At 40.6% G+C, this 27,108-nt stretch overlaps 1 protein-coding gene across 1 annotated transcript; it reads left to right on the forward strand.

The window, feature by feature from the left end:
• Window positions 1-8,121: 8,121 nt before the first annotated feature.
• On the forward strand, window positions 8,122-13,443 carry zgc:172282 (leucine-rich repeat and fibronectin type III domain-containing protein 1-like protein). Its single transcript, XM_053647520.1, has 4 exons — window positions 8,122-9,742; window positions 10,170-10,801; window positions 13,016-13,132; window positions 13,404-13,443. Exons 1-3 carry the CDS (start codon window positions 8,364-8,366, stop codon window positions 13,084-13,086), a joined length of 2,082 nt encoding a protein of 693 aa, XP_053503495.1. The 5' UTR covers window positions 8,122-8,363; the 3' UTR covers window positions 13,087-13,132; window positions 13,404-13,443.
• The last annotated feature ends 13,665 nt before the right edge of the window (window positions 13,444-27,108 follow it).

Genomic DNA, 27,108 nt, shown 5'->3' on the forward strand with positions numbered 1-27,108 from the left:
CGTAATTCCTTTCCCAAATAACGTACAGTGAAGTTAATGAGGCTGTAATAGTCTAGAAATCTTTATGTAAATAAAGTATGATAAATAAAACTGAAGTGGACTACTGAAGGAAAAATTATGAATGCAAAGATTCATAATTATGAATCATCAGCTCCTGACCTAAGCGCCTGACCTCCCAGTCGAGCTCAAAACGGTATTTATTGACGATTGTGCACATTTCCCAATCACTCAGCTTCTTCTCTCCTTGACGGACCTTGATTGAAAAAGTAAGTGTACAGCATTTTTAGCATGCACAAATTTTTTGGGCAATAGTTGAGTCATTAAGAACTGGGTTTTTTTTTTTTTCCTGGAGGATAAAAAAAAAAATTGTAAAAGGAACTGTAATCTAATTAGCTGAGTGGCTAAAGGACAAGTGCACAATCTTCAGCACTCGGCATCATGGCCAGTGCTGGAAAAGTCAGTTTTTTTGTTTAATTACCCAGTAACCGGTGGCATTAATGAGACAGTAGGTGTCTAAAGGAAAAAAATCTGTTTAAGGTAGTGCAGATATTCTCTCACAGCCTTTATATTTTCTATCGCATTGTTTTTTTTGGGGGGGGTTCCTTGACATTTTTAAATCGCTTAATAAAATGAGTTTTTGCACGCACATTTGATGGATTTCTGTTGATCTGATGAGCAATTCACAACAGACATGCAGAATATTGTGTGTTCAGATGTAAATCCAATGCCTGCAGGCACAAAACTAGTCTCATAAATTCTCTTGACAAGCCCGGGTCTTCTGCAAAGCGTAGTGTAACCACCGAATTACATGCTTAAATACATTAAACTGAAAACTGTGCATGACTTTTCATGGGAAGGAGTGTTTCCACGCTATTACATGACTGCTTAATGCGTTCGATTGAGACCTGAAGCCTGCTGAGGCAGTACATGTACCCTGACCATATTACAGCTATTTTAAACCATATTACCCCTGCATTATCCACATTACACTGCCTCCCAGGAAACTTCCACATCCATGATTAAATACCACTGATGACCTGTGAATGATCTTCTAGACTTCACAGTGCCTGAGCAAACATTTGGTCTATTATGATCTGCTTAAAAGGTGCAGGATCTTTATTAGTATCTGGAATAATTAAGCCTACATGGGGGGGGTGCACTATGGAACAACCTTCCTGTTAACGTTCAAGACTTAGAGACACAAGCTCAATCTCTTAAGTCTACATCGAATACCCATTTGTTTAGTCAGGAATTTTCTAAAAGTGTTTATTTCTCTTGGGTAACGGTGCAGATCTGGGCTGGTATTTACTCTTAAAATAGTCTTAGAAGTCTATTTATGAAAATTCTGGAAGGGGAAAAAAAAGTGCTGTAATGTTTCTCTGGGCAAGTCTTGGAGAAAAGAGTAGGAGCTAATCCTAGGAGTAAATCTCAAGCATGCCCGTTGCATTGCCCTAAATCAGTCACCCATACCTTTTATTTCTGTCGCACAATAGATGTGTGCAATAAGTTTCAAGGTTCAAGTAGGTTTTTATTGTCATTCCGCTATATAACTGGTATAAATTGGACCAAAATGTCATTTCTCCAGGAGCATTTTTCAACTCATAACAGTACAGTACACACGACTACATTAAGTACAAATACACAACAGGGTAAGACGAGCGCAAGGCAATAAATACACAGAGCAGTGAACGCACAGTTCAGCGCACATTGACTGTACAGGACAACACAACCGTGTGGTGTGGCAAAGCTGTTGCAGCAATAATCTGTAAACGTTTGTATGGTGTAGCAGCAATTAGTGTCTTATAAGTATAAAAGGATATGATGCAGGATTGTAAAGTGCAGGTGGTAGTGCAGTGGTACTGAGTCATACTGGGTTAGGTGTTTGACTAGCCCAGGGGAGCGTCGGGAGGCAGCAGGGTGTTGAGTAATCAGTCTGTCTCAGCGGAGAATTTGTTGTGGAGTCTGTTGGTGGTGGTACGGATGCTCCTGTACCTTTCTGTGATGCAGGAGGGTGAAGAGGCCACGAGAGGGGTGAGAAGGGTCGTCCAAAATGTTGGTGGCTTTGCGGATGCGGCGGTTTTTGTATGAGCTGTCAATGTTGCTTAGGGAGGCCCCGATGATATTTAGAGCTCAGCAGCGCTGTAGTATTAATATATAATGACCGAATATAAGTATATAAATTATAAATGAATCTGTACAGTACAAAATAACTGTAGAATATATATACAGTATCATGTTCAGGGAAGGATTTCAGCGTAAGGGGCTTTTGCTGCTTTGATTCCAACAGCTTCTTCTGCAGTAGGCAAAGATTCATCACAGAAATGTCCAAGTAATGCTGGGAAAATAATCGGAACTTATGTCCTCGCTGTAGTAACCTATCAGAGCATCTGACGGCTCTACTCCTGGTGTTTGTTGTAATCCAGCACAGCTGCTGGAATGGAAATGTCCTTTTTACTCCAGCCACCCTGGTCGCTCATTACCCTTCTTGAGACAGTCAAATCTCTGCTCGCTTCGGGAGGTCATTAGCAGTTGTTTTTGAAAAGCCGCTTCTGTTTGGCTGACGGTGCCACAGGCTCCAATTTGTAGTTGGCTCAGCTCTTCAAACAGAGAGGGACTGGTGTGAAAATTCTCCACATTTATGCCTAATTGGTAACCAGTTTTGAGCAGAGAGACATCCAACAGGCTTATTGTCTGTTTGTACAGGTGGCCCCTTTTTTCTTGATGGACAAAATATTTTTCCAAGTTTAATCAGAGATTTAGTCAGGCAGGACAAACAGTTTATATCCCCGTTTTGTAGATTCGACTTTCATTAGGCATGGAACGACACATTTCGGCCATGACGCTATTCGTTTCACGATACTGGCTACGCTATTTGATTCAGTTTGATTCTCAGAATATTTTGAATAAAATTTAACTGAAGGAAAATTATGACTGAAAAGACTCCTTGTTTATTGTCTGAATCATAAACACTGCCAAGCAATGTGTATTTTTGTTTGTATCAAAGTAAATAAATAAAGAATTGTACTATACCTGTAATGTACTACAGGTTTACCATATCTTAAAAATAAATAAATAAATGTATAAATTGTCCCCAAATAATCACTGAATAATGATATTGAATATCATTGAATAATTGGATTGAATAATCAAAGTCCCCGCTAAAGTGGGGAAATAACAAATAGATGCATAGCAAATAGAGCTCCAAAGTCGGTTAAGATGCCCGTTTTCCGCAACCTCTTTCTTGGGCACTGTAGGTTGCAGAGACACTTGATACTAAAAAGCTCTTTTTACTGTTTATATAGTAGTTGTGTGCTGGTTGTTCTGATCTGGAGCCATCAGGAACAGCATACTCTCTATATACAGTGTTTTAACTCTGTGGGTTGCACAGATTGGGATCTCTTGTGTTCTCAGCGATTGCTTTAGACGTGAATCCCACGATGTGAATCCCACTTTTCCACATCTACAAATTTTTGCATTGTGATGCATCGTTACACTCCTGTTCGATATCCATATATTGTTTCTTACCATCATTTCCGGGTTCTGTAGCTGAAGGGACAATGAGATGGTTAGGAGCCAGTCTTTGCCTGTGAATCTGGGAAACAGAAGTCAGAACCGAGCTTTTGCTCCAGTAATCAGACAGTTTGTTGTCATTGACAAGGCCCATGTAAATGTCTGATGCAACATCGTCACAAAGTTTGTAGCCGGTGTCATAAATAACTGTTTATATTTTTTGCAAGATTGGTTTTTGTGCAAATGCATGTGTTCTGTCCAATTGTTTCGAGAATACGAAAAGCATCTGAAGCAGCTAAAACATCTGAAACTGCTGAAGTGGAGAGTATGTCAGAGTCGAGATCATTTGCAATTCTGGAGAACATTTCAGTGAATTTTTAGGCTTCTGTGGCTCTTCATCTTTATCTGATATGCAGTGCCATGTGCCATTATACTCTGCTTGTCTGACAGTTACACTGCAGGTCTTTTCTGCCTTTCTGGGTGCTGATGTATTTAGGGGACGGGTGGATGTGTCCAATGAGACAGGATATTTGCTCTTGACTACCCTGGACTGTGGGGGTGTGAATGCAGAGCTGCTCCTAACTCTTCTCATAATACAAGATGAGATCACAGATGTAGATATGGTACGCATACAGGCTCACAAGCTTTGTCAGACGTTTCTTCAAAATGGCTACTGTAGTATTATTATTATTATTATTATTATTATTATTATTATTTTTATTATTATTATTATTATTACTACTCCTACTCCCATCAACAGCAAAAATCATCATCCATCGAGACAGTCAATGAATTTAATAGTAAACTGTGTATGGACTTGTTTTCATCTTCTGTAAATGATGTCTATTGCAATCAATTAATTAATTAATTGATTGATTAATTATAAGCCAAAATGTAATGAAAGAATAGACACGCACACGTCTGATTCTGGAGGGGGAATTCTGCACTGAGAATTTCTTAAAGAGGAAATTGCCAAACACAACAGTGTCAAGTGGAAGAGGTTAAGCCTTCTAATTTATTAGACTCAGTAGACCGTGTGGGAATAGTCTATGCCTTCATGCATGAAATACATTTAAAAATGAAAGTGCAGAAAAAGAATATCAGTAGGAATGCTCTGCTTAGAACTAAATCAGGACTCATTCGGGCATGCTCTTTGTTCTTTTTTTTTTTTTTTTTTTTTTTTATAGCAATGGAGAAATCATTGAAGGGTAATCAACAGTTTGGATTGTAAACTGTCTTAATTATGTCACTTTGGAGAACGGCACCTATCGATGAAGTAAATAATGTTAAATGCGACCTGGCAGCTCTTCATCCCCGAGCCGTGTCGTACCAGCCATATGGCGTGACACAATTAGGATGTCCCCAGATACATAATTTCCTGACACTCAGGGTGAACAGGCAATTCAATTTGCAGCAAACGCTGATTTTCCCCCCCCAATGTAATCCATGCAATCAACTGTATGCAATTTAAATAAGGGCCCTGTCTGAAAATGAAATTGCTTTCAGTAACTAAAATCAAGCGCACTGTGAATAATTCAGTTTTATTTGTACAGCGCTTTTAACAGTGGACATTGTCCCAAAGCAGCTTTACAGAAATATATATAAATTCATGATATAGATTTTAAATGTATGAATTTATCTTTTAATGAGCAGCCAGAGGCGACGGTGCTGAGGGAAAAACTCTGAGACGCTATGAGGAAGAAATCTTGAAAGGAACCAGACTCAAAAGGGAACCCGTCCTCATCTGGGTGACACCAGATAGTACGATTATAAATAAATAAATAAATAAATACACCCCTTCTATAAATGCGCTAATACTACATGCTGAAATAGTGCAGTTGTGTAACCAGGAACATTTCATTACAGTTTCTACATGAAGTCTGTTTTGTTGAACTTCTCCACTGTTCACTGATTGAGACTTGAGTGCTAAACTGTTTATGGTAATTGCAGTGCTGAGGCTATAATAGTAATTGTAGTCCTGGCCATCACAGCATAACTGTTCACATGAATTGAGGTCCACAGCCATCTTTTACGGTTTTTAAGTGGTACCGTCTTCAGCAATCCCAGTGACCTCCAGGCTGCACCACGTTGGGCTGGACCGAGTGGTGCAATCCTCAGCAGAAGCTCGTCTGAATAATTATCTGCAGTCAGTAATTTGTGAATAGAAAGTGAAGGAAAAAAGTGAATAGGGGGTCGACCAGGACACTTTCCTTCAGAACTAGTGGAGGATTCTAGTATGCTTGCAGAGTGACAATAGTATCTCGTGTCCATGAACCCATATGAGTAACGTATAAAAGGTCCTTGCGTCATCTTTGCTATGTTCTGGCCATTCTTGTCGACCCATCTGACCCAGGTGATACCTGTTGTTACTGTAACTCAGCTTTATTTATATAGCATGATGTTTACAAAGTGCTTTATAGAAGACTACAGAAGAAATAAAATCAGTAGTAAGAAATAAAAGGCTAAGCAAGTAAAATAGGATAAAATAAAACCAAGTATGGAAAATGAACTGGTTTGAGGAAATGCCCAGTGAACAAATGCGCTTTGAGATGCCTTTTAAAAGTGCTAATTGAATGAACTGCATGCAGGTGGTCAGGGAGAGAGTTCCACAGTTTAGGCCTGTAGCGACTAAAGACAGACTCCCCGTGTTTCAGCCGCGTTTTGGGTAAAACCATGGTTTCAGCTGTGAACATCCCTGGCAGACATCGAAGCCTTACGTATGTGCATTGTATGTATCGGTGTGTTCTCTGACCATATCCATAATCGAGACGACTCTGTCTTCTGTCAGAAAGGTTCACATGGCACATGCTCCAAGCTTCATGCTGATGTCCTGTCCTGTGTGCAGAGGTGATATCAGGAGCTCTATCTGGCTCATGATCTGCAGTTGGAACTCTCTACACAGCAGCCGGTCATCCAAATAGGGGAGGAATCGCAGACCCAGGCATTGCACGGGCTCGAGGCAACTCTCCAAACCCTTTGTGATCGTCCTGGGTGCAGAAGAAAAGCCAATAAGCTGCATCCTGTGTAGCTGTTGTTGAGCGTTTTAAAACCCAACTCGGGATGAATGATCGAACGGCTTGGAAAGGGTAAAGGTAATCTGTTGCCGTATATTTTTTGGCTTGTTTCTCAAGCAATTCGGGCCTCCTGGGCGTGTGCAACGAAGACCGGTCCAGCACCAGTAGCAGCTGTTGCACGGTGTTTTCTCCAGGCTCTGGCAATGGGATGTGAGTCAGACAAACTTGGATTCTTATCTGTATTCTCAGCCCCAGAGACTCATCACACCTATGGTTATGGCTCACAGAGCTTGAAGTGCTGTCTGTAGGATCTCTATGCATCTCTCTAAGGGCCAAGAGCAAGCGTGCCACAGTATTATTGATACAACCTACACTCTCCAGTGCATTATATACATTACAAACCATCATGTTTGCTCTTTTGTATTCAGGCATTGCACAGCATGGACTTATCCACACAGCGTCATCAGCCTGTATACCACTAATGAGCCCACTGGTCTCTCTGGATAAGCTGCTATGGTTACAGCTCACTTTAAATAAGCCTAGGAGGAGTTCCTAATTTTATTGTAATAATCAAGCTGACATATATAAGTCGGACAAGTAACGTATCCAATTTAAGATGCCCTCTCCTTCGGTATCCTCCGTTACACCAGATAAAAAAAAAAAAAGTAAAAATCCTAGCCTCGAGTCATACAAATGACTACATAATATCATATCTATATTTAATGTTGCCCTTAAATGCCATTCCACAGTTTTTAGAGTGTATTTATATGGTCGAAGATGCGTTTCAGGGTAAAAACATTGTGGACACGTCGAATTATCAGGTGATTGTGCTCGATACTGCTGCTCACCCGAGCCTTTACTGAACAAGATGGACTTAATTCAGGCGCCGAGTCACGCGTAACTTAAACATGCATCGGTAAATTTCACCCCAGTACATTATCTCTCATGCGACTTCCTGAGTAGTAATGCTCAGCTCTGAATAGGAGCCAAGCGGATGACTCTACTATTGCCGCTCTGCAAGGAATTAAGCAAATGCGAATATGCCACTGATTCTGAAGGAAACCTCCCTGGTGGTTTGGAAAGAAAGAAAGAAAGAAAGAAAGAAAGTACACCGTCCTTTGTTTCAAAGCCAAGCATATTTCCTTGTGAAAATCGTTTCAGTCAGCAGCAAGTAGGAACTGAATGTGCCAGGGAACCATACAATGGTGCTAATTCCACAAACATGTCAACGAATCTCAGCTGACATCACCCATTTGTGTCGGTTTGTAGAACTAGATGAAAATATAAAGCAACACGCACGCGTACACACACAGCAAAATCTTTCTGCTGCATTCAGACAGCCTTTCCCGGCTGATTCAGTCCAGCTAAAGGAATCACTGAGGCATTCGGCGAGTTAATAACTGTAGATATGAGACTCTACACGGTGGTGGAGGACGCAGGATTCAAAACCATGTTTAGGGCTTCAGATGGCAACGTGACTTTCACAGCACACCTAGATAATACAGCAGAATGTAAAATAAGAAGGCTTATGCTCCAGACACTCCACCTTGAGTGTAGGAGGAAACGCTGTACGATTAGTATTCAGTTATTATACTTTTATAATGTTTTAATCAAATGAAGGTGGAAATCATCATAAAATAAAAGTGTATCGTTTCATATCAATTATCGTGTCAGAATCTTGTGTATCCCTGTATATACTGCGTATGCGATGTTATAATATTGCATCATTTTACAGCTACGAAATGGGATTTTAAATGATTATCTGCGTAGAATGTGTTCGTTGTTCTCACATTAGCATGTCTTGTTGTTTTGTGTTGCAGTTTCCCAAAACTCTAAGGGATGGAGTGGCTCGTCATCTCTCTGCTAATACTGGTTGTTTCTACCGCCGGACATCTCTGTCCCAAGCGCTGCATGTGCCAAAACCTGTCGCCGTCGCTTGCTATTCTTTGTGCCAAGACAGGCCTGCTCTTTGTACCCGCAGTTATTGATCGCCGGACAGTAGAACTTCGTCTTACTGAGAATTTCATCACGGCAGTAAGGAGGAGGGACTTCACCAACATGACGAGTCTCCTTCACCTGACGCTGTCGCGCAACACCATCAGCCAGATCATGCCTTACACCTTTGCTGACCTCAAACGGCTGCGAGCGCTGCATCTGGACAGCAACCGCCTCAGTGTGGTCACCGATGACCACTTCCAGGGTCTGACCAACTTAAGGCACCTCATTTTAGCCAACAACCAGCTCCATAACATTTCTCCACATGCTTTTGATGACTTCCTGGGGACTCTCGAAGACCTGGATCTGTCTTACAATAACCTGATGGACATTCCTTGGGAGACCATTGGGAGGCTCACCAATGTAAACACACTTAATATGGACCATAACCTTATCGAGCATGTCCCTTTAGGAGTGTTTTCTAACCTGCACAAGCTAGCACGTTTAGATATGACATCCAATAAACTGAAAAAAATTCCTCCTGATCCTTTGTTTCTTAGGATCCCAGTTTATGCCAAGTCCAAGGGGTCTCCACTGACCTCGCTTGTTCTTAGCTTTGGAGGAAACCCACTCCACTGTAATTGTGAGCTCCTCTGGTTAAGACGGCTTACGAGAGAAGATGACCTGGAAACGTGTGCCACGCCTAGCGATCTTACCGCTAAATACTTCTGGACAATTCCTGAAGAAGAGTTCATCTGTGAGCCACCTGTTATTACAAGGAGGTCCTTCAAGACATTTGCTATGGAGGGTCAGCCAGCTAGCTTAAAATGTAAAGCCAACGGTGACCCGGACCCAGAAGTCCACTGGATTTCTCCCGAAGGTCGTCTGATCTCGAACACTTCCCGCACTCTCACCTTTAGCAATGGCAGCCTGGAAATAAACATCACCTCCCTGAAAGATATGGGAGTATTCACTTGTATTGCCTCCAATGCTGCTGGTGAGTCCACAGGCACTGTGGAACTTGTGGTCACTCCACTTCCTCACCTGGCCAATAGCACTAATCGTGTCCAGGAACCTGATCCAGGACCATCTGATATCTTGACATCTGCCAAGTCCAGCTCTTCCTATAGCAACGATACAAGGACGCAAGATAAGACAACAGTACTGGCTGAGCTCACTGCAAACTCGGCTCTCATTAGATGGCCTTCACAGCAGCATTTCCCAAGTATCAGGATGTTCCAGATACAGTACAACAGCTCAGTAGATGACACCTTGGTCTACAGGTAAGTGGTAGTTCTTACTCCGGCACGGTCATTCTCATTTTTCAGACAGACTGATGTGATTGCGATCATAACCCACATCATGTAGCTAAGACTATGTCTGAAAACTGTTCTGCTTCATAGTGTCTCAAATCTTTTGTCCATGAGCTTTAGTAAACACTCAAACTGTTACTTATAGGCATTTTATTTCACACAAGTGCATGTATGTATGTTTGTGTGTGTGTGTGTGTGTGTGCTCATGGGTCCAATTTCTAGCCAGGTTACACCTTCATTTTGCAATTAGATGTATAAAGGATGACACTATTTTCATACTTATACATTTGAAGTATTATTGAGTGACGTCAGTAACACATTCGAGAGAAAATGTTATTATTAAAGACCGAAGTTTCGAGCATTATTTGGCTGTGAATAAACACTATTTTCTCTGTAGGATGATCCCATCTACAAATCAGGACTTTCTGGTGAGAGATCTGGCATCTGGGCGTGAGTACGACCTGTGCGTGCTGGCTGTGTATGAGGATGGCATAACTTCGCTGACTGCCACACGGCAGGTGGGCTGCGTCTCATTCATCACACATGCCGAGTTCACCCAGTGCCATGTGTTGCGCAGCCACTTCTTGGGCGGCACCATAATCATCATCATCGGTGGCATCATCGTGGCATCTGTGCTGGTCTTCATCATCATCCTTATGATTCGCTACAAAGTCTACAGCCAGCAGGGGCCCAAGCCCGGGATAGAACTAGCCAAGAGCAAGGTCCGTTCACAAAGCAATGGAGGAGGACAGGTTCCTGGGCAAATGCCATGCTCAGGCTCCAAAGTCATGGAGGGGCAGGAGGATCAAGGATCAGGGTTTGGTGGAGGCGCAAGGGTGACAACTTCTTCTCTCAAAGACTGCATTACCATGGCTTTAGTCATGGATTGTGAGAAGGGAATGCAGAACTCTGAAGCAAGCAGTGAGGGAAATGTTTTACCCTTACAAAAACGCCTCTCCAGGACTTGCCTAGAGCAAAAAGGTCAACCTTCGCTGTCCACCATTGATGGGACCGCAACTGTCGAAGCAAGTAAGTTAAGGAGAATGTACTGTAACTGTGTCGCTTGCTTCTCCTTCTAAACCTTAAAAATGCATTCCTCAAATGCTTTTTTTTAAGGTCCAAGGATTCTCTAAACAAACCCTGGTGTTCAGAGATAAGTGGTTCCAGACAGGTAATTGTAGTTTCTGGATGAATTGGCAATAAATGAGACTAAAGTTAGGAGGTCGATGCATTTAATCAGGATCTCATGGTGCAGAAGAGAGAGCTTGCAACACGGTATCTATCACGATCAGAGAGTAGGTGTATTTAAAAGCAAATGAATTACGAAGCAATTGAACGATGTTAATTTTATTGTTATAAGATCACCATTCTGAATTATTCATAGCTGAATAATAATAATAATAAATATGAAGTTTTCTCTGTTAAAGAAAAGTTGAATTAGAGAATTCCTTTTTTTGATTATTATGGCATAATGCCAAGTGGTGAAAGCATTATGTTTTCAGGTTGTCCGTCTCTCCGTCCATCCCGTACGTTCGTTCCAGCCGAGATTCTCGTCAGCCCGATATCTGAAGAAGAGTGGGTGGATGTTTGTAGGATTTATATGGACTCATCACTGTAACCAGCAGACGAGCTGATTAAATTTTGCAGTTGATCCAAACAGGGTCAAGGTCACCCGAAGGTGACGTGTCTGAAATCATTTTTCTTCAATACCTTCTTTCCTGTTTGAAGTGTATATTAAGGGTATTTCTGGAGAGACGGAGAGAGAGAGAGAAAGAGAGAGAGGACACTTCTCACCCTCGTGAGACATGAACTTGGTGTGAAACTGCGTTAAACCCTTTTTTTCTCTACATTTAGTCTGATTGCTCTGTCTGGCTTCTTCTTATCTAAGTGGGAAGCCTTTATGTTGTAGGAAAAATCCAGCGATCTGTTTGATCTTTAAAGCTGCCTCAGTGCTTGGCCTGAAAACCGTTTTATGTGGTGCAGTTGTGTGCGCTGCTGCCCCCAGTGGCTGTAGTGTGGTATTACAGGGTAGCCTGTGCTCTCATGTGAGAAGTAATCCACTCCACGTTGCGGTGATACATCAGTTCTTTTAATGTCACTTAAAGTTCCATCACACCATGGATTACATTCATATGGAGTGTGTTATTCTGCGTATACCACAGTGATGTGGCGACAATTACAATCTTTTATTTATTAATGAAAACACATCACGCTTTTTAACCGTTTTATAGATACGTCATGTTTTTGAACGTCTACAATATGTTCATAAGGAAGTTACTTACATTATAGTATCTATAATAAAAAGTCGTCGCTCACCAGCCTTTGTTTTTCTATCTTGAGGTTAATAAGACCCCCCCCCCAAAAAAAAATACAACACAATTTGTCATGTGACTGAGAAACCTGAATAATGCAAACTCCTCTCTCCTGTGTTGGGAAACTTCCTGGCATTTACACACATCGCAGACATGTGATGTGGAGTGTGTTTATCCTTACAGAAGACACGCCTCTTATTTATCAAACTGAACTCTGACCGTGCTATGCATGGTCAACTAACATGGGTATTTTTAAACATCTTTTAAATGGGAATGTAATATCACTCCAATAAATATCGTATAAACAAGTACTGTAAGCGCTCTTTAGAGCCTGAGGCGTGGTGAAGTGAGGGAGTCATATCTCATACTGGTGATTTATAAACCTACGTACAGTTCTGAATGAAGACCAGGCGCTAATTTGAATCGGCCTGCGTATTACAGGACAATATAACCTAATCTGCAGCGTATTATATTCTGTCCTTAAAAACAACTTATATATATAAAATATATATTTCAGTACAAGTTCAGTATTCCAGTATGGCCTACATTCTTTCACTCGCATGATGGATTTGTTCTGTGCTTTCTGTTTTTGCTTTTGAATAATTAGGTTTGGTTTTTATGGATTTGTTCTCCCTGAGTAGATTATAACTGAAAAATCGAATTCCAAAGTTCTGCCTCAGATGGACTCCTGACTCTACACAGACATTTTATACTGTTCTGAAAAATGGACTACTTGAGAGATATAAAATATATATATATATATATATATATATATATATATATATATATATATATATATATATATATATATATAATATATATATATATATGAAGACTATTAAAAGATTGTGCAAACCACCCCCCCCCCCCCCCCCCCCCAGGACTTTGTTATTCTGCTCGTAATGCATACCTCTCTGCCTTCTCTATCCAGACACCACAGGACAGCAGGTCAGTGATGACCTAGGTCAGACGTTGCCAGATTGGGGCAATTTAAAAATTTGATGAACTCTGCTGCTGTCCAACAAGAGGCAGCCGCCAACCCTGACAAGTAATGGCTTCCTTCTTTCTGTCTGCTTCTCCTCAGGCATTATGGGGAATGTAATGGGGTGGGGACTAATTATTCTTTCTTAAACTGCATATGATGTTTCTCTGAGCTTTCTCAATAGTGCGATGAGTGTATTTATGTAATATTCATATTTATAGCTGGTTAAAAACAGAAACGGCTGGAGTTGCTTATTATTTATTATTATTGTTGTTATTGTTGTTGTTGTCTGTTCTTTACGTTTAGTCTGTTGTCCTCTTTCCCTTCCTTCTTCCAGATCTCTCGAGATGACCTGAAATCAGGGAAAACTTAATGACTTAATGAGGGAATCATTTCTTTAAAAAAAAAAAAAAAAAAAAAGTGCCATCCTTTTATCTCCAGGATGATTCAAAAAATTACACCATGTTCTATTTAGGGACTTTAAGGATTAGCTCTTGCAAGAACAGAGAAAACTGAGCACATGGTTGTTGTCCGTCTCTGGCTTGTGGACTGTACTGCCTCTAGCCTCACTGCGGCCACGAGGGTCTCGTTTTCTACCAGTTACAGTAATCATCACTACCTGAACGGTCTGTTTAACAGAAGGTGAGTAAAGTCTCGCTCATTATGTCTCGTCTCTTTAAGGCTCCGTCCGTACATATAGAGCATAGTTTTGTTTCCCCCTCATTTTTTAAATTTTTTTTTTTTTTCAGATGAAGCGTTTTGATTTTTTTCTCCTGTTGTAGCTAGTGTAAGAATAATAGATTAACAGATATATCGGGAAGATATACTGTAAGATAATGGATTCCAGTAGAAATGCTGTAGTTGTCTTCTAATTTCTACAATGTTTTGTTTCTACATACCATCATTAACATTACGATTTAATGTTGCTCCTGGTTAAGGTTTTGTGTTTTTTCAGGGTGTGGTTCAGCTCACGAAGCGCACGTGTAATCCGACGTCTGAAAAGTCTAGGAACTGGATTTCTCGTTTCCTCTCCGCTGTATAGCACTTTGGTCAGCTTCGGCTGTTTCAATGTGCTCTAGAAATAAATAGATTTGAATTGAAAACGACCTTGGCTGCAGAGTGGTTGGACTAAAGTAGTTTTCACACTTACAATATTTTCCTGACTGGAAATCTGTTTTTTTTTTTTTTTTGGAGAGTTCAGTGTGTTTTGGTGAAGTGTGAAAAACCGTTTTTGAGCCCAAGAGCGATCCAGAGATCTGATCCCTGGTCTACTTTAAGACGGCGTGTATGGCAGCGTCTACTTTAAGATGGCTTCACCCTTCCCCTGGTGTGGTCCGAATCAGGTGTGGAACCTGTCCGCTATTATCATCGCTGCGTGCTGAGTAACATAATCGGTTTAACTTGTTGTGACACTTCCTGTTTCAAGTTTCTTGATGGTAGGGAAAGGGTCGGAATGCCTTATTGATACATAAAACCAGACTATTATATGACTGGAGTACTGTAATTTGCTCACCTGTGTGGAGGAATAAAAGTCTCATGCCAGCCTGTATTGTGGCATTGGTGGCTTAGTGGTTAAGTCTCTCGGTTACTGATCGGAAGGTCGAGGGTTCAAGCCCCAGCACTGCCGAGCTGCCACTGTTGGGCCTTTGTGCAAGGCCCTTAATCCTCTCTGCTCCAGGGGCGCTGTATCATGGCCGACCCTGCACTCTGACCCCAACTTCCTAACATGCTGGCGTATGTGAAGAAAAGAATTTCACTGTGCATGTGTATATGTGACCAATAAAGCCTCCTTATCATCATTATTGCTAAAAAAAAAAAAAAAAAAAAAAACTCGTATATGAGACCTGCTCCTTGTTTACAGGTATTCCTGCACAATGACGAAACTTTGTTCTTCTCAAACTCATTTTGATACCAAAAAACCCCCCCAGCAAACCTGATGAATCTATTGTTTACCATTTTGCACAAATGTGACGCATTTCTGAAGAAATTCTTGCATGTAACAGCAAACCTGCGAGTACGATCCCCCTCCCCAGACGAGTACAGAATCGGGTTCTGGGTACAGACTTCCTTGTACAGATCAAAGCAAAGATCTATCAGACATTTCGACTTCCTTATTTATTAATAAAGCAAAGGGATTAAATCTACTACATATTAAATATTAATTCGTATATGGTATACAGTGATGTATATGCACCTGTGGTCCATATAGTCACTTTTAATACGTCTCCTCGGATGTGTACCGATCCAGAAAGTACTGAAGAACCTAAACATGGCACAGCTTGAGTTCAGAACTGTAGGTACGGATTGAGTTTGTACTGAATGCCTTTTTTAGCTTGATCTCTCTGGTACTTACATTTGTGCTAATAGTCCAGTTTAAAGGTAATTTAGAGTCTTTACCATTTTGCTTCATTAGGAAAGTCACTTTGACTTGTCGAGCTTAATTCATCGGTCAATTAAAAGATCATTGCATGCTTAATTAGTGCTTCATGCTGATGACGTACAGATAAGCCGTCTAAACACTTTGTTGTGCTGCAGCGTGCACGGATTTAAATACGGAAAGGTTCTAATATTCAGCGTGTACTTAGTCTTTAATCAGATCTTTTGTAAAATCATCAAGAAACCCTTTAGTCTCAGCTTATTATTTAATCATTCATACATATTGTTTGTTTGTTTGATCCTTGTCTAATATTTATTCCCTCCCGACTCATCCTAGGATTTTATAGTCATAAAAGCTTCATTAAGCAATAAAAAAAAAAAACAACAACAAAAAACAATATTTGAAATCATTATTCATTGTACAAGGAGAATTCATAGTGTTTTTATTATGCACATAAATGTTAAGAGAGCGCAACTCTACACAGGAAGGTCAGCGCGGGGGGGGCAAAACAAAATTGTGAAGGGATCCAGTCCAAGGTGGACTCTTGTGGTATCCTGCATGCGGTTATCTAATCAACCAATCATGTGGCAGAGGCGCCGGGCATAAACTCGTGCAGATACAGGTCGAGAGCTTCAGTTAATATTGACATAAAATGTCAGAATGAGGGGAGGGAGGGGGGATCTCCGTGATCTCAGTAACTTTACCCGTGGCATGGTTGTTGAATATTTCAGAAACTGCTGATCTCCTGGGATTTTCATGCACAACAGCCTCTAGGCACAAAATGCTGTGAAAAACATAAAGCACCCTGTGAGCAACAGTTCTCTGGGCGGAAACACCTTGTTGATATCAGAGGAGAAGCCAAGAAGGCTATGGTAACGCGCATAACCACTCTTTACAACCGTGGTGAGCAGAAAAGCATCTCAGAATGCACAGACATTAAGGTGGATGAGTTACAACAGTAGAAAACCACATGAGGTTCCACTTCTGTCTGCCAAAAACCGGAATCTGAGGCCATCATGGGCACAGACTCACACAAACTGGACAGAAGACTGGAAAAAAGACCAGAGAACTCCATGACTGTATATGAATCTGATTCATGTTCCAAGTATTCTGTATTTGGATTTAAACCTGAAGTGGGCATGGCTATGGCTAGGCCACTATGCGACTAGGAGCACTGAAAATACTGGGGGGAGATCCCAGAGGTAGAAATGCCAGCACCGTGAGCTTGGGGTGTGAATTCTGGCTCTGACAGTTTTTATTGTTGTTATTTCAGGTTGGAAATTGATGACGTTTTTAGCCCTTCCAGTGGAAGTGCTTGATAAAAATAAATGTCAGTTGATGTGACATCAACAGAGGCAATTGTAGTGACTGTGGGGGCCTCTGGCAGGAAAATGCAGCTGGTATATTTTCCACTTTATTGCCATTATATTACCCAGGTGCCTTTATAAAAGTATCAGGGTAGCTGTCTGAAAGTGTTAGCGTTATGTTCTGTATGTTTTGATATCGTGCTAGATCAACCGTCCCAATTAGATAAACCATAACGACATCCCATAGGCTACAGCAGAACACCTTTGGTAAAGGGTTGGCTTTTATGATCTGTATGTTCTTTAAAATACCGAGTGTACAAGGCAATTTAAACAAAATCACGAATTCTACCAAAGAAAGCTACGTGCTCGGAAACTGAGCACCAAATGCTAGCTAGCTGCTTGCTTGCCAAAAATGATGCGGAGTTGGTGTTACATTAAATATTTCGTTATTAGATTAACTCCACCACGTTACCACAATTCTTCTTGTTTTCTTTTTCTTTACTCTTCGTTTTGAAAAGGGCGGCAATTCAAAACCTGTTGCTAGTCTCACATGCTAGCGAGATGGGGTGCATATTGGGGGTGGGTGGGTCAGGGGGTTCCTGGTGTAGCATTTTACATAACCATCAGCGGTTTTGGGGTAGTTTGAGATTTGAGATTTACCTTGGTTTGTTTAATCATGTTTTTTTTTTTGTTTTGTTTTTTGTTTTTTGTTTTTTTGGCCAGCTACTATGGTGAGAAACCGATTAACCAATCAGAATCATGCATTTTCCCATTTCCGTTCTGAAAGCTAGCTGTAGCTACTCTGAGCTCAGGTATATCGAGGAGATAGTCTGTGAAGAACTGGAGGTCTACTGCAGGAGGAGAAAAGCAAGGGTAGATCTGGTTTCATGAGATGAAATATTGCTAGCATATTTGAATAATGTCATAAAGGTATTTTATGGTGACGTTATTCATATGACGAGATTGTTTAACGGTAGACTGTCTTTCTTGGTTTGCATGGTTTTATGGTGACGTTATTCATATGACGAGATTGTTTAACGGTAGACTGTCTTTCTTGGTTTGCAGAAGCCTTTGATTCCAAATAACCCGGTATACTTTTTTTATGCTGTGGGGTTTGTCCGTTTTTGTTTTTCTTTGATCATTTTTGATTACTTGTTTGATTTTCATTTAGCCATACGGTCACTCTTAAGACTTGTCTGTTTTAAACCGTGTAAAAATACCTGCAACATAGCCTGAGCTTTTGAGGAATATAATTTAAACAAAGCTGTAACACAGGAGACTCTGTGAACAGATGAAGTTTCATGTTCAGAAGTTTAATAAACAACAAAGCGAACAAGTGAAGTCCCAATCCAATCTCGGGTCTATAAACTGAGCATGAGTCAATATACACTCACCGAACACTTTATTATGACGACTCTACTAATACTGGCTAGGGCCTCGTTTTGCTCTTAATGTTGGATACATTCCTTTGAGATTCTGGTCCATGTTGACATAATTGTATCCTGCATGTCCTGCAGATGTTTCAGGTGCATTTTCGTGCTGTGAATCTCCTGTTATACCACATCCCAAATCTGCGCTACCAGATTCAGATCCGGTGACTGGGAAGGCCGCTGAAGAACACCGAACCCGTCGTCATGTTCATGAAACCAGTTTGAGACGACTTTTGCTGTGTGACATGGTGCATTATCATGCTGAAAGTAGCCATTAGAAGATAATAAATCGTGGCCATGAAGGGATGCACCTGGTCAGCAACAATACTCAAATACGCTGCCGCATTCAAGCCATGATTGATTGGTATTAACGGGCCATAGTGTGCCGAGAACACATTCCCCGCACCATCACACTACCTCCACCAGCCTGGACTGGTGACACAAGGCAGGTTGGGTCCATGGATTTATGCCGTTGAAGCCAAATTCTGACCTGACCATCTGTGTGCCTCACCAGAAATCGAGATTCATCAGACCAGGCGACGTTTTTCCAGTCTTCAGCTGTGCAGTGTTGGTGAGCCTGTACCCACTGCAGCCTCAGAAGTGGAACCCGATGTGGTCGTCTGCTGTTGTAGCCCATCCATCTCAAGGTTTGACATGTTGTGCATTCTGAGATGCTTTTCTGCTCACTACAATTGTACAGAGTGGTTATCTGAGTTACTGTAGCCTTTCTGTCGGCTCCAACCAGTCTGGCTGTTCTCCTCTGACCTCGCTCATCAACAAGGCTTTTCTGTATGCAGAACTGCTCCTCACTGGATGTTTTTTTTCTTTACCACACCATTCTGTATAAACTCTACAGACTCGTGCATGAAAATCCCAGATCAGTCATTGTCATTATCAGGCAACACAAATCATGCCACGCTCAGAATCACAGAGATCATATTTTTTCCCCCATGCTCTTGTTCAGTGTGAACATTACCCAAAGCTTCTGGACCATATCTGCATGATTTTATGCGTTGCTCTGCTGCCACATGATTGCCTGATTTTAGATAATTGCATGAACGAGTAGATGTACAGGTGTTCCTGATAAAGTGTTCAGTGAGTAGAGCGATCAAAACAGAAGGGTAATACAAAACTAGGTGAGGGTCATACACAACAAGGCAAGACTAGATCAGTGGCTCAGAACTTTCACAATATGTGATGATAAACCAGTCTAAACGAAGAGGCCAAGTCCAAACCGGTCCCAGCATGATAATGCCCATGAGTAAAAGCAAGGTCCATAAAGACATGGTTTGCCAAGGTCGGTTTGGAAGTACTCGAGCAGCCTAACCCTGACCTCAAACATTTGCACTTGGGATGAATCTGAATGCTGACTGCACACCAGGCCTCCTCACCCAACATCCGTGCCTAACCTCACTAATGCTCTTGTAGCTGAATGAACACAAATCCCCATGGCCACGCCCCAAAATGCAGTGCAAAGCCTTCCCAGAAGAGAGAGTGGAGTGCATTATACCAGATTATGGAGGGGGCCAATTCCATAATAATGCCATGCCATTGGACTAGGATCTTCAACAAGCACATATAGGTGTCATGCATGGTCAGGTGTCTGCATACTTTTGGCCACATAGTATACGTATTTTTATTAGCATATTGTCTTCATGGTTAAGAAGAGCGATTGACGGTCCTGATTGGAATTGTGAAATTTATATTAAATCATAGTAATTGCTTTCTCCACAACATAATGCCATCTGGGCTCAAGACATCTGCTTGATGGGTAAAATTTAAAGAGCACTGCAGCTCCGCACTTACGTGACCGATTGTCGATGTGTTGCTGTGTTGGAGTTGTTGAAATGTGAAAATGACGACATCTGCAGCAGAGCCCAGACAATCAGATTCACACAGATGTGCTCCTAGCAGATTGCAGATTCTTCAGAAACTGTTTTCTGGAGGGGTTTTTTTGGCGCAAGCCTTCTTACGTGCGTTTCCTTTGCTCCGACGCAGCCTCTAATCGCATCCTAGTAGAATTTTATTAGAGAAGTCTTCATGCAGAGACTCGGATATGATCGTTTAGTAATAGCAGACCCTACAGACCTACAGGTTGAACTGGTATTTAAATGCTATGCAGAATTTCAAAACTCTTCAAGATGATATTATGTGTTTAGAGTTTGAAATAAAGAGAGAAAACTGCACACTTGGTTTAATATTGCTCTGATAAAGAATGTCTGCTGAAGTTCCATTAGATTCCTGTCTTTCCTGGCTACGTCCTGGTATGATGGAATTTTACCGTTTAGTGCATATAATAATAATAATGCCCTTTTATAACGACATATGCCCAAGGGTTGCTTTATTATAATAATAATAATAATAATAATAATAATAATAATAATAATAATGATTATTATATTTTCTCAGTATATATTTATTTATTATAAATAGCTCCCATATAATGCATTCTTAAGTTGTTGGGTTTTTTTTTTCATTTCAGATGAATATGTATGTTTATATTTATATAGCGTCTTAATTTTTTACGCCGTTGAAATGAAATAACCTTAAAATCCCAAGGTTTTCAGAGATTTTTAGCCATGCTCCAAGTCGTTTACACCTGCATGTACAATTTAATCGTATTGTTTATTCCACGTTGTTTGTAAACAGGCCGCACGTATACGATCTGATCCATGGTCTGACTTTGTTTGTCTTTTTTTCTTTTTCTTTAGGTATTCACCCTTTCCCATCCTTACCGATATCTCGAGAATTTCAGAACGAGATGCAGGATACACAGCTGATCTGATCCACTCCTCTTCCTCCTCATGTCCTTTTTTTTTTTTTTTTTTTCCCACGTCTGCCGAAGTCAGAACTGTCACCAGATACATGGCTAATAAACGGAGACACACGGGTGTGTGTGCCTGGGGAGCACAAGTATATGTCTACTTTTTTTTTTTTGTTTTGTTTTTCTTAATGTTCTGTAACTTTAATTAGGTGTTTTATTTAGTAGTGTACATAGCTGTACATAAGCAATTTCAAATCTTATAGTTTTGTACATGTATTTTTTATGGTGTGTAATCATATAAAGAGTGTTTAACTCATGAAGTTTTAATGTAACAACACAAACACATAAAGTATGTTGACACAGTGAAAGGAAACGCACTATTCACATGTGTGGGCTGGTGATGGTGTAAGGGGAAATAATACACCCTGAAGTAAACTAAGGAATTGATTACACAGAAGAACCTTAGAACCTAAACCTCACTCTGCCAAAGACCAGTTACAGGTAAACCCCCAAGGACCATGTGGCTGGATTTGGTTTGCCTTCAAACATATGGAAAAAAAAAATATATGATGAATGCTAACACCACCTCTAACCCTAACACTAACCTTTATATCTTTTCATATGGGGTAATTCATGAAATGTTCTTAGATGAAATAAATCTCTCTCTTCTGATTTAAACAGACTCAAATTGTCCATTAGTTACTGGAGACGATGGACTAGAGACGAATCTCATGCTATTATAATCAGATCACTATAATAGCATATGAAGTCTTATAACAATAATACAAGATACAAACAAATGTACAAGTTACGTAAATTGTCTTAGTAAGGTGTTGGACTACCACACGCCTCTGGAAGAGGGTCAGTGTGCTTTGGCATATTATAATTGTCTGGAACTATAGTGGCGTTAACACTTCTTCTAAAAGATATCACTGCAGTTGGGGTGGCGGTGGTGGTGGTGGAGAGCACTGCTCAAAACATCCAAAATCTCCCATATGTTCAACTGGATTGAGAATTCTTGGTGATTCCAAAAAAAAAATTCGATTTAAATGACTGACATTCCACCCTTTACACACTTTGCGCAGGAGCTCTGCATGTTCACGTCGGAGTACGTTGAAAGAAATAAGGAATTATCACTCAGAAATGTGACAGCACAGCTGTTTTCGGTATTTTATTTTTTTGTAATAAAAAAATAAAAAAAGAAGGACAGATGAATAAACCGACAAATGAGTCTGGAAGGATTGACCGGTCGGCTCTCAGACGTGCTCGAACAGCTTGAGCAGCAGATCAACAGTGAAGTCGGCCATGTGGAAGCGTTTCTCGTTTTCTACGAGGGACGTTAGACGAGCGATCTGTAAAAGAACAATATTGAAATTGTACTGTTATGTTTTTTTTGTTTTGTTTTGTTTTTTTTACTGTTCACTGCGTTTACTCAGGCGGTGGGGCTACACGTTCTTTTTCTTCAGTGTTGTCGGGTCTACTCTATTATAAGACTTATTTTATTAGCCAGTTATTAATAGACAATAAAATCTCTGGGCAAATGGGATGATTTGGGCTGTTTTTATATATTTATATTTATATTCTCCAAAAGGCCTTGTTTGTTTTCACATTTTATGTGAATGTGTGCTTTAAGGGGACCAGTCGAGCCAAACCATTCCAGCAAAATGCCCACCACAGCATAATGGAGAATTTGATACCTGGCTGTGTGTGAGACTGCGTGATCCTGTTTAGCTGTGCTACTGTATATACAGTAAAGTTAAACAGGAACACGGCTCTTAACGCATCGTGTTGCCTTCTTGAGCATCAGTGAACGTTTGCACCTTTTTGTAATAGTCGTGTACGAGTCCCTCGGTCGTCCTCAGCGTGAAAAGACGGATCCGGACATCATGTAGCCGCTGCTGGAAAGGGCTGAAATGTGCAGAAGATGCTGGAAAAGTAAAGAATGTGCCGGACCTGGAGGAGGTTTCTGAAGAACAGCGAGTAGGTGAACTGCTCAGGACAAACACGGGACTTGTGAAGAACTCTCACATCCACGGCTGTTGATCATCCAGGTAACACCACACAGTATTGAGAATCAAGGGTGCACTTTTGACCTCAACTGTGGTACCCCGTAGAAGTTTTATATATATTTGGTCATTGATTTGTTGAGGTTCCTTCAAGGATGCTTTTTTTTTTTTTTTTCTTTCCCCTCCCCATTGGAAATTTGCAAAAAGTAAATTGAATATCAATGATTATAGTATACGCTTGGTTAATGAGGTTTTTTTTAAACAATGCTTTGATTACTGTAAATATTCCATACACAGTGATTACTGAGGATAAACTCATTTCTTTGGAGAAAATGTTCATATTATTCCACTTTGGCACATTTTCACTTGGCTGCCCCCAGGGCAGTATAATATGAAAAACAATGTGTTTAACACAGAACACTTGCTTTTAGAGTGTATGAAATATATAAAACTGGATATTAAACAAAATCGCAGGAGTAGAAATGGCTGAATAACTGAATAGATGAATGCTTACACGTTCATTCTAAACATAGAGACGATCAGGACACATTTATGAACATCTTGGCAAATCTTGTGGCAATGGAGAGAGAGAGAGAGAGAGAGAATCCATCCATCCATCTTCTATACCGCTTATCCTTTTCATGGTCACGGGGAACCTGGAGCCTATCCCAGGGAGCATCGGGCACAAGGCGGGGTACACCCTAGACAGGGTGCCAATGAGAGAGAGAGAATGAATAATAGAAAACATATGGTATAGTTACTAACATTTCGTATATCAAACAGCTGTACTTTTAATCCATCAAGAAGTTATAATGGTGAATATTTCTACAGAAGCTTTGTGGTGCATCAAACAAACTTCTGTATGATCTCAAATACCTCAGACTTCCCCCTTTCCAGGTTACATCAGTCCTGAAATCAAGCACAAATCAGTACGCCACATGGACGGCAGTTTTTGACTTGCTGGATACTCTCGTTCACCAAATGTATTCTCTTGGACATTCTGGACTGCATAGACATCAGTGAATCCATCATACCCTCAAAGTGGCTCATAATGCAAAGAGCAGTTCACTGATAATGCGGTCATCAGGGAGTGTGGCTCGGCTAAAAGACCAGACGCTAATGTAACATGGCTTCGGGAGGCTGAATTACACAATCAATAGTTCATGCTAGCTTGTGAAAAGTTGAACGGTTTCGTTTTGTTACCCGTTGAACAATGTTTTTCAATTCTATTCTATTCAGTTTTATCTGCATAGCGCTGTTAATAATGGACATTGTCCCAAAGCAGATGTTTTTGCAGGTGTGGCTGTCTGCTTCTTGCTGTTCATGATTACATGCAGATTGCATACAGATCGGTTGATGTTATTAGGAACACCTGTACCACCTGGACATTCGTGCAGGTATCTAATCAGCCAATTATGTGGCAGCAGCACAAGCGTATACTCATATAATCAGTCTTTCCAACCGTGGTGAGCAGAAAAGCATCTCAGCATGCACAGAACATCTTGAGGTGGATGAGGTACAACAGCAGAAGACCACATCAAGTTCCTCTCCTGTCAGGCAAGAACAACTCTGAGGCTACCATGGCACAGATTCGCCCAAACTGGACAGTTAATTAGGGGTTTCAAAAATAATCACCCGATTTGTTTTCTACTTTGGTTTCATCTGCCAGTTTGTTGCAGGATCCTTCAGATGTCATTGTGCAAACTTCAACAGGACTCCTGATGGACCTTTTTTGAGAAATGGCCTTCTTGCCACCTGTCCATATCTTTTGATATTGTTGTATGATGTACATGTTTCTCTGTTGGCCATAAAATTTGGTCGGTCTTTCGAGGTTCCCATTTGATTCCTGGTGGCCTCTCTGACCAAGTGTCTGCCTTCCTGGTCATCTAGTTTTGATGGACGCCCAGATGTCTTAACGATGGATGTAACAGTGCTCCAGGGTATCTTCAGATCTATTTATATCCCTCACCTGATGTGAACCTTTCCACAGCTTTCTCACAGAATAGTTGTAGGAGGTCTTTGGAGCCCGTGCTGCTCTGTGTATGTGTATATCTACAGTTGAAAACCGAAGGGCCAGAGTAAACAGCTGTTTTTATTCATGCTATCGAGTCATTAGAAAAATCCTCTGCAAATATGTAAATACTAAATGATGGTGGTCCCCCCCCCCCCCCCCCCCCCCCCCCCCGAACCAAATAAGCCATGTAGATCTTTATTTTAATACAGTGTGCAGTATACAGTCAGATTAAATAACATTTCTCCTGGACCCAAGGTGTGAGACGTGTGACACAGTGCTAACGTTAAAAAAAATAGCAATAAGAAAAATATTTGCAGGCATAAGAATGTGCCTAAATATATTTAGAATATGCATGGGTCTAAATCATTTCACAATTTATGTTAATGATGAATATGATTAGCTAAATCATAAAGCTTGCTAAATTCGACCATTTACTCCCTTTGTCTAAAATCTACAATATTTCTGCATTTCCAATTTCTTATTTAAAACAATTCTATGTATTCTTCTAAAGTTCAAATTAATAATAAAATGAACATATCATTAGAAACGCACTGATTTTGCTAGGGATCGAACCAAAGCCTGTGTATACAGTGTAGATGGATGCTGTAGCAGGGGATTAAACATGAAACCAGGAGCAGGAATGTCTCTGAGGCCCTCTAGTGGCTGGCTGCAGTATGTGTGTATGTGTGTGTGTGTGTGTGTATATATATATATATATATATATATATTATTTATTTATTTTTTAACCCTGCCTGTCCTCATGTTAGTTCATGGAAACCAGCCCAGTTTACAAGTTCAGTTGACCTTGATATCTCACCCAATCATTTTCCATATGATAAGTACTTCGCTTTGTCGAAGTTAGTGGATGATTATTAAGAGGGTGTGGCTTATGAGATGATTGACAGTTGCAGGGCGGGCTGAAATGACAGTCTAGCCTCATGAATGTACATATCTGAAGCTCTAACTGAGACGGTATCCATGTTAACCTCATTTGATCTCTTTCAGAGATTTGTAGCAAAGTCTTGTTCTGCTGTAAACTGTTCTAACAGACCCGTTTTCATTTTGTCCCAGTATGTGGCTCATTTTGATGCCTAAACTAGCCTGTTAGTTAGCTGCTAGATAACAATAGCAAACTGAAACATTTAGGGTGTGTCTCGATCAGCTCCCGAGGTGGTGAATCAGTATGAACCCTGGCTCACTACACGTCGGGACACTGACGACTCGATTTCCATTAACATGATTACGTACTCGTGTTGTACAACGTCACCTAAAATTAGAAACATTAAAAATATTTAAGTTTTATATGTCCTATACATTTCTTAGCCTAAGCACATGCGTTTCCGTCATGGTACTACAAGCAGGATCGTACACTAGCTAGTGGATTGTTTGTAAAAATCATTAAACACTTAAAAGTCTTAGACTCAAACAAACCATATAGAGAACATCAAATAAAACTAAGAAGCGCTAACGTAAGTAATCATTCGAGAGCTAACCCAATGATAACAAGCTGAGAGGTGGAGTTCATCGGCCGTTTGTTTCGAGCTGAGAGACTTCGGAAAACATGACATCATTTGCAGTACTGGAACATAGTGAGCATCGATGCTCCCTGGGTTTTGCGGTGCATTGTGGGTATTTCCAGTGCGCTAGAAGGATTTCTGCGATTGAGAGAGAACTTGAAATGGCCGCCTCCCTTCACCACCAATCAGATGGGGAAATTCCCGAAAATCCCATTTTGTCCCTCTATATGTCGAGTATAGAAATTTTGACTGCTATTTAACGGTATCATTTTTTAAAATTGATGTATTATTTTGATTGACATGATGGATTAGCTAATGTTAGCTTGGTAGCAAACGGTAGCTCGGTCAGTCATGGATCAAAGCTCTAAAATATTTTCCTGTGTAAAATCATTATGTATGATTACAGATTAGCAACATTTACATACAAACATACATACATAATTAATAACACTGAACTTAGCACTCTGAGCTAGCATTGTTCGATCATTGTTTCATCACTTGTATGTCTGGAAGCGAGGGTCTATAACCAATATGCACTTAAAAAATAGATCTGATAAAAAAAAAAAACCCCACACTTTACTATCCTTTGGAGAAGAGGTTTGCGGTGATGTCATGCAATGGCAGGGG

Source organism: Ictalurus furcatus, chromosome 17 (assembly GCF_023375685.1).
Source record: "Ictalurus furcatus strain D&B chromosome 17, Billie_1.0, whole genome shotgun sequence".
NCBI lineage: Eukaryota > Metazoa > Chordata > Actinopteri > Siluriformes > Ictaluridae > Ictalurus > Ictalurus furcatus.

Bases quoted from the DNA above. Each gene is read 5' to 3' on its own strand.
- zgc:172282 (XM_053647520.1), top strand. From the start codon at position 8,364: ATGGAGTGGCTCGTCATCTCTCTGCTAATACTGGTTGTTTCTACCGCC. The intron at 9,743-10,169 runs GTAAGTGGTAGT...TTTTCTCTGTAG, and splicing joins GATGACACCTTGGTCTACAG to GATGATCCCATCTACAAATC. The intron at 10,802-13,015 runs GTAAGTTAAGGA...TTCTCTATCCAG, and splicing joins GACCGCAACTGTCGAAGCAA to ACACCACAGGACAGCAGGTC.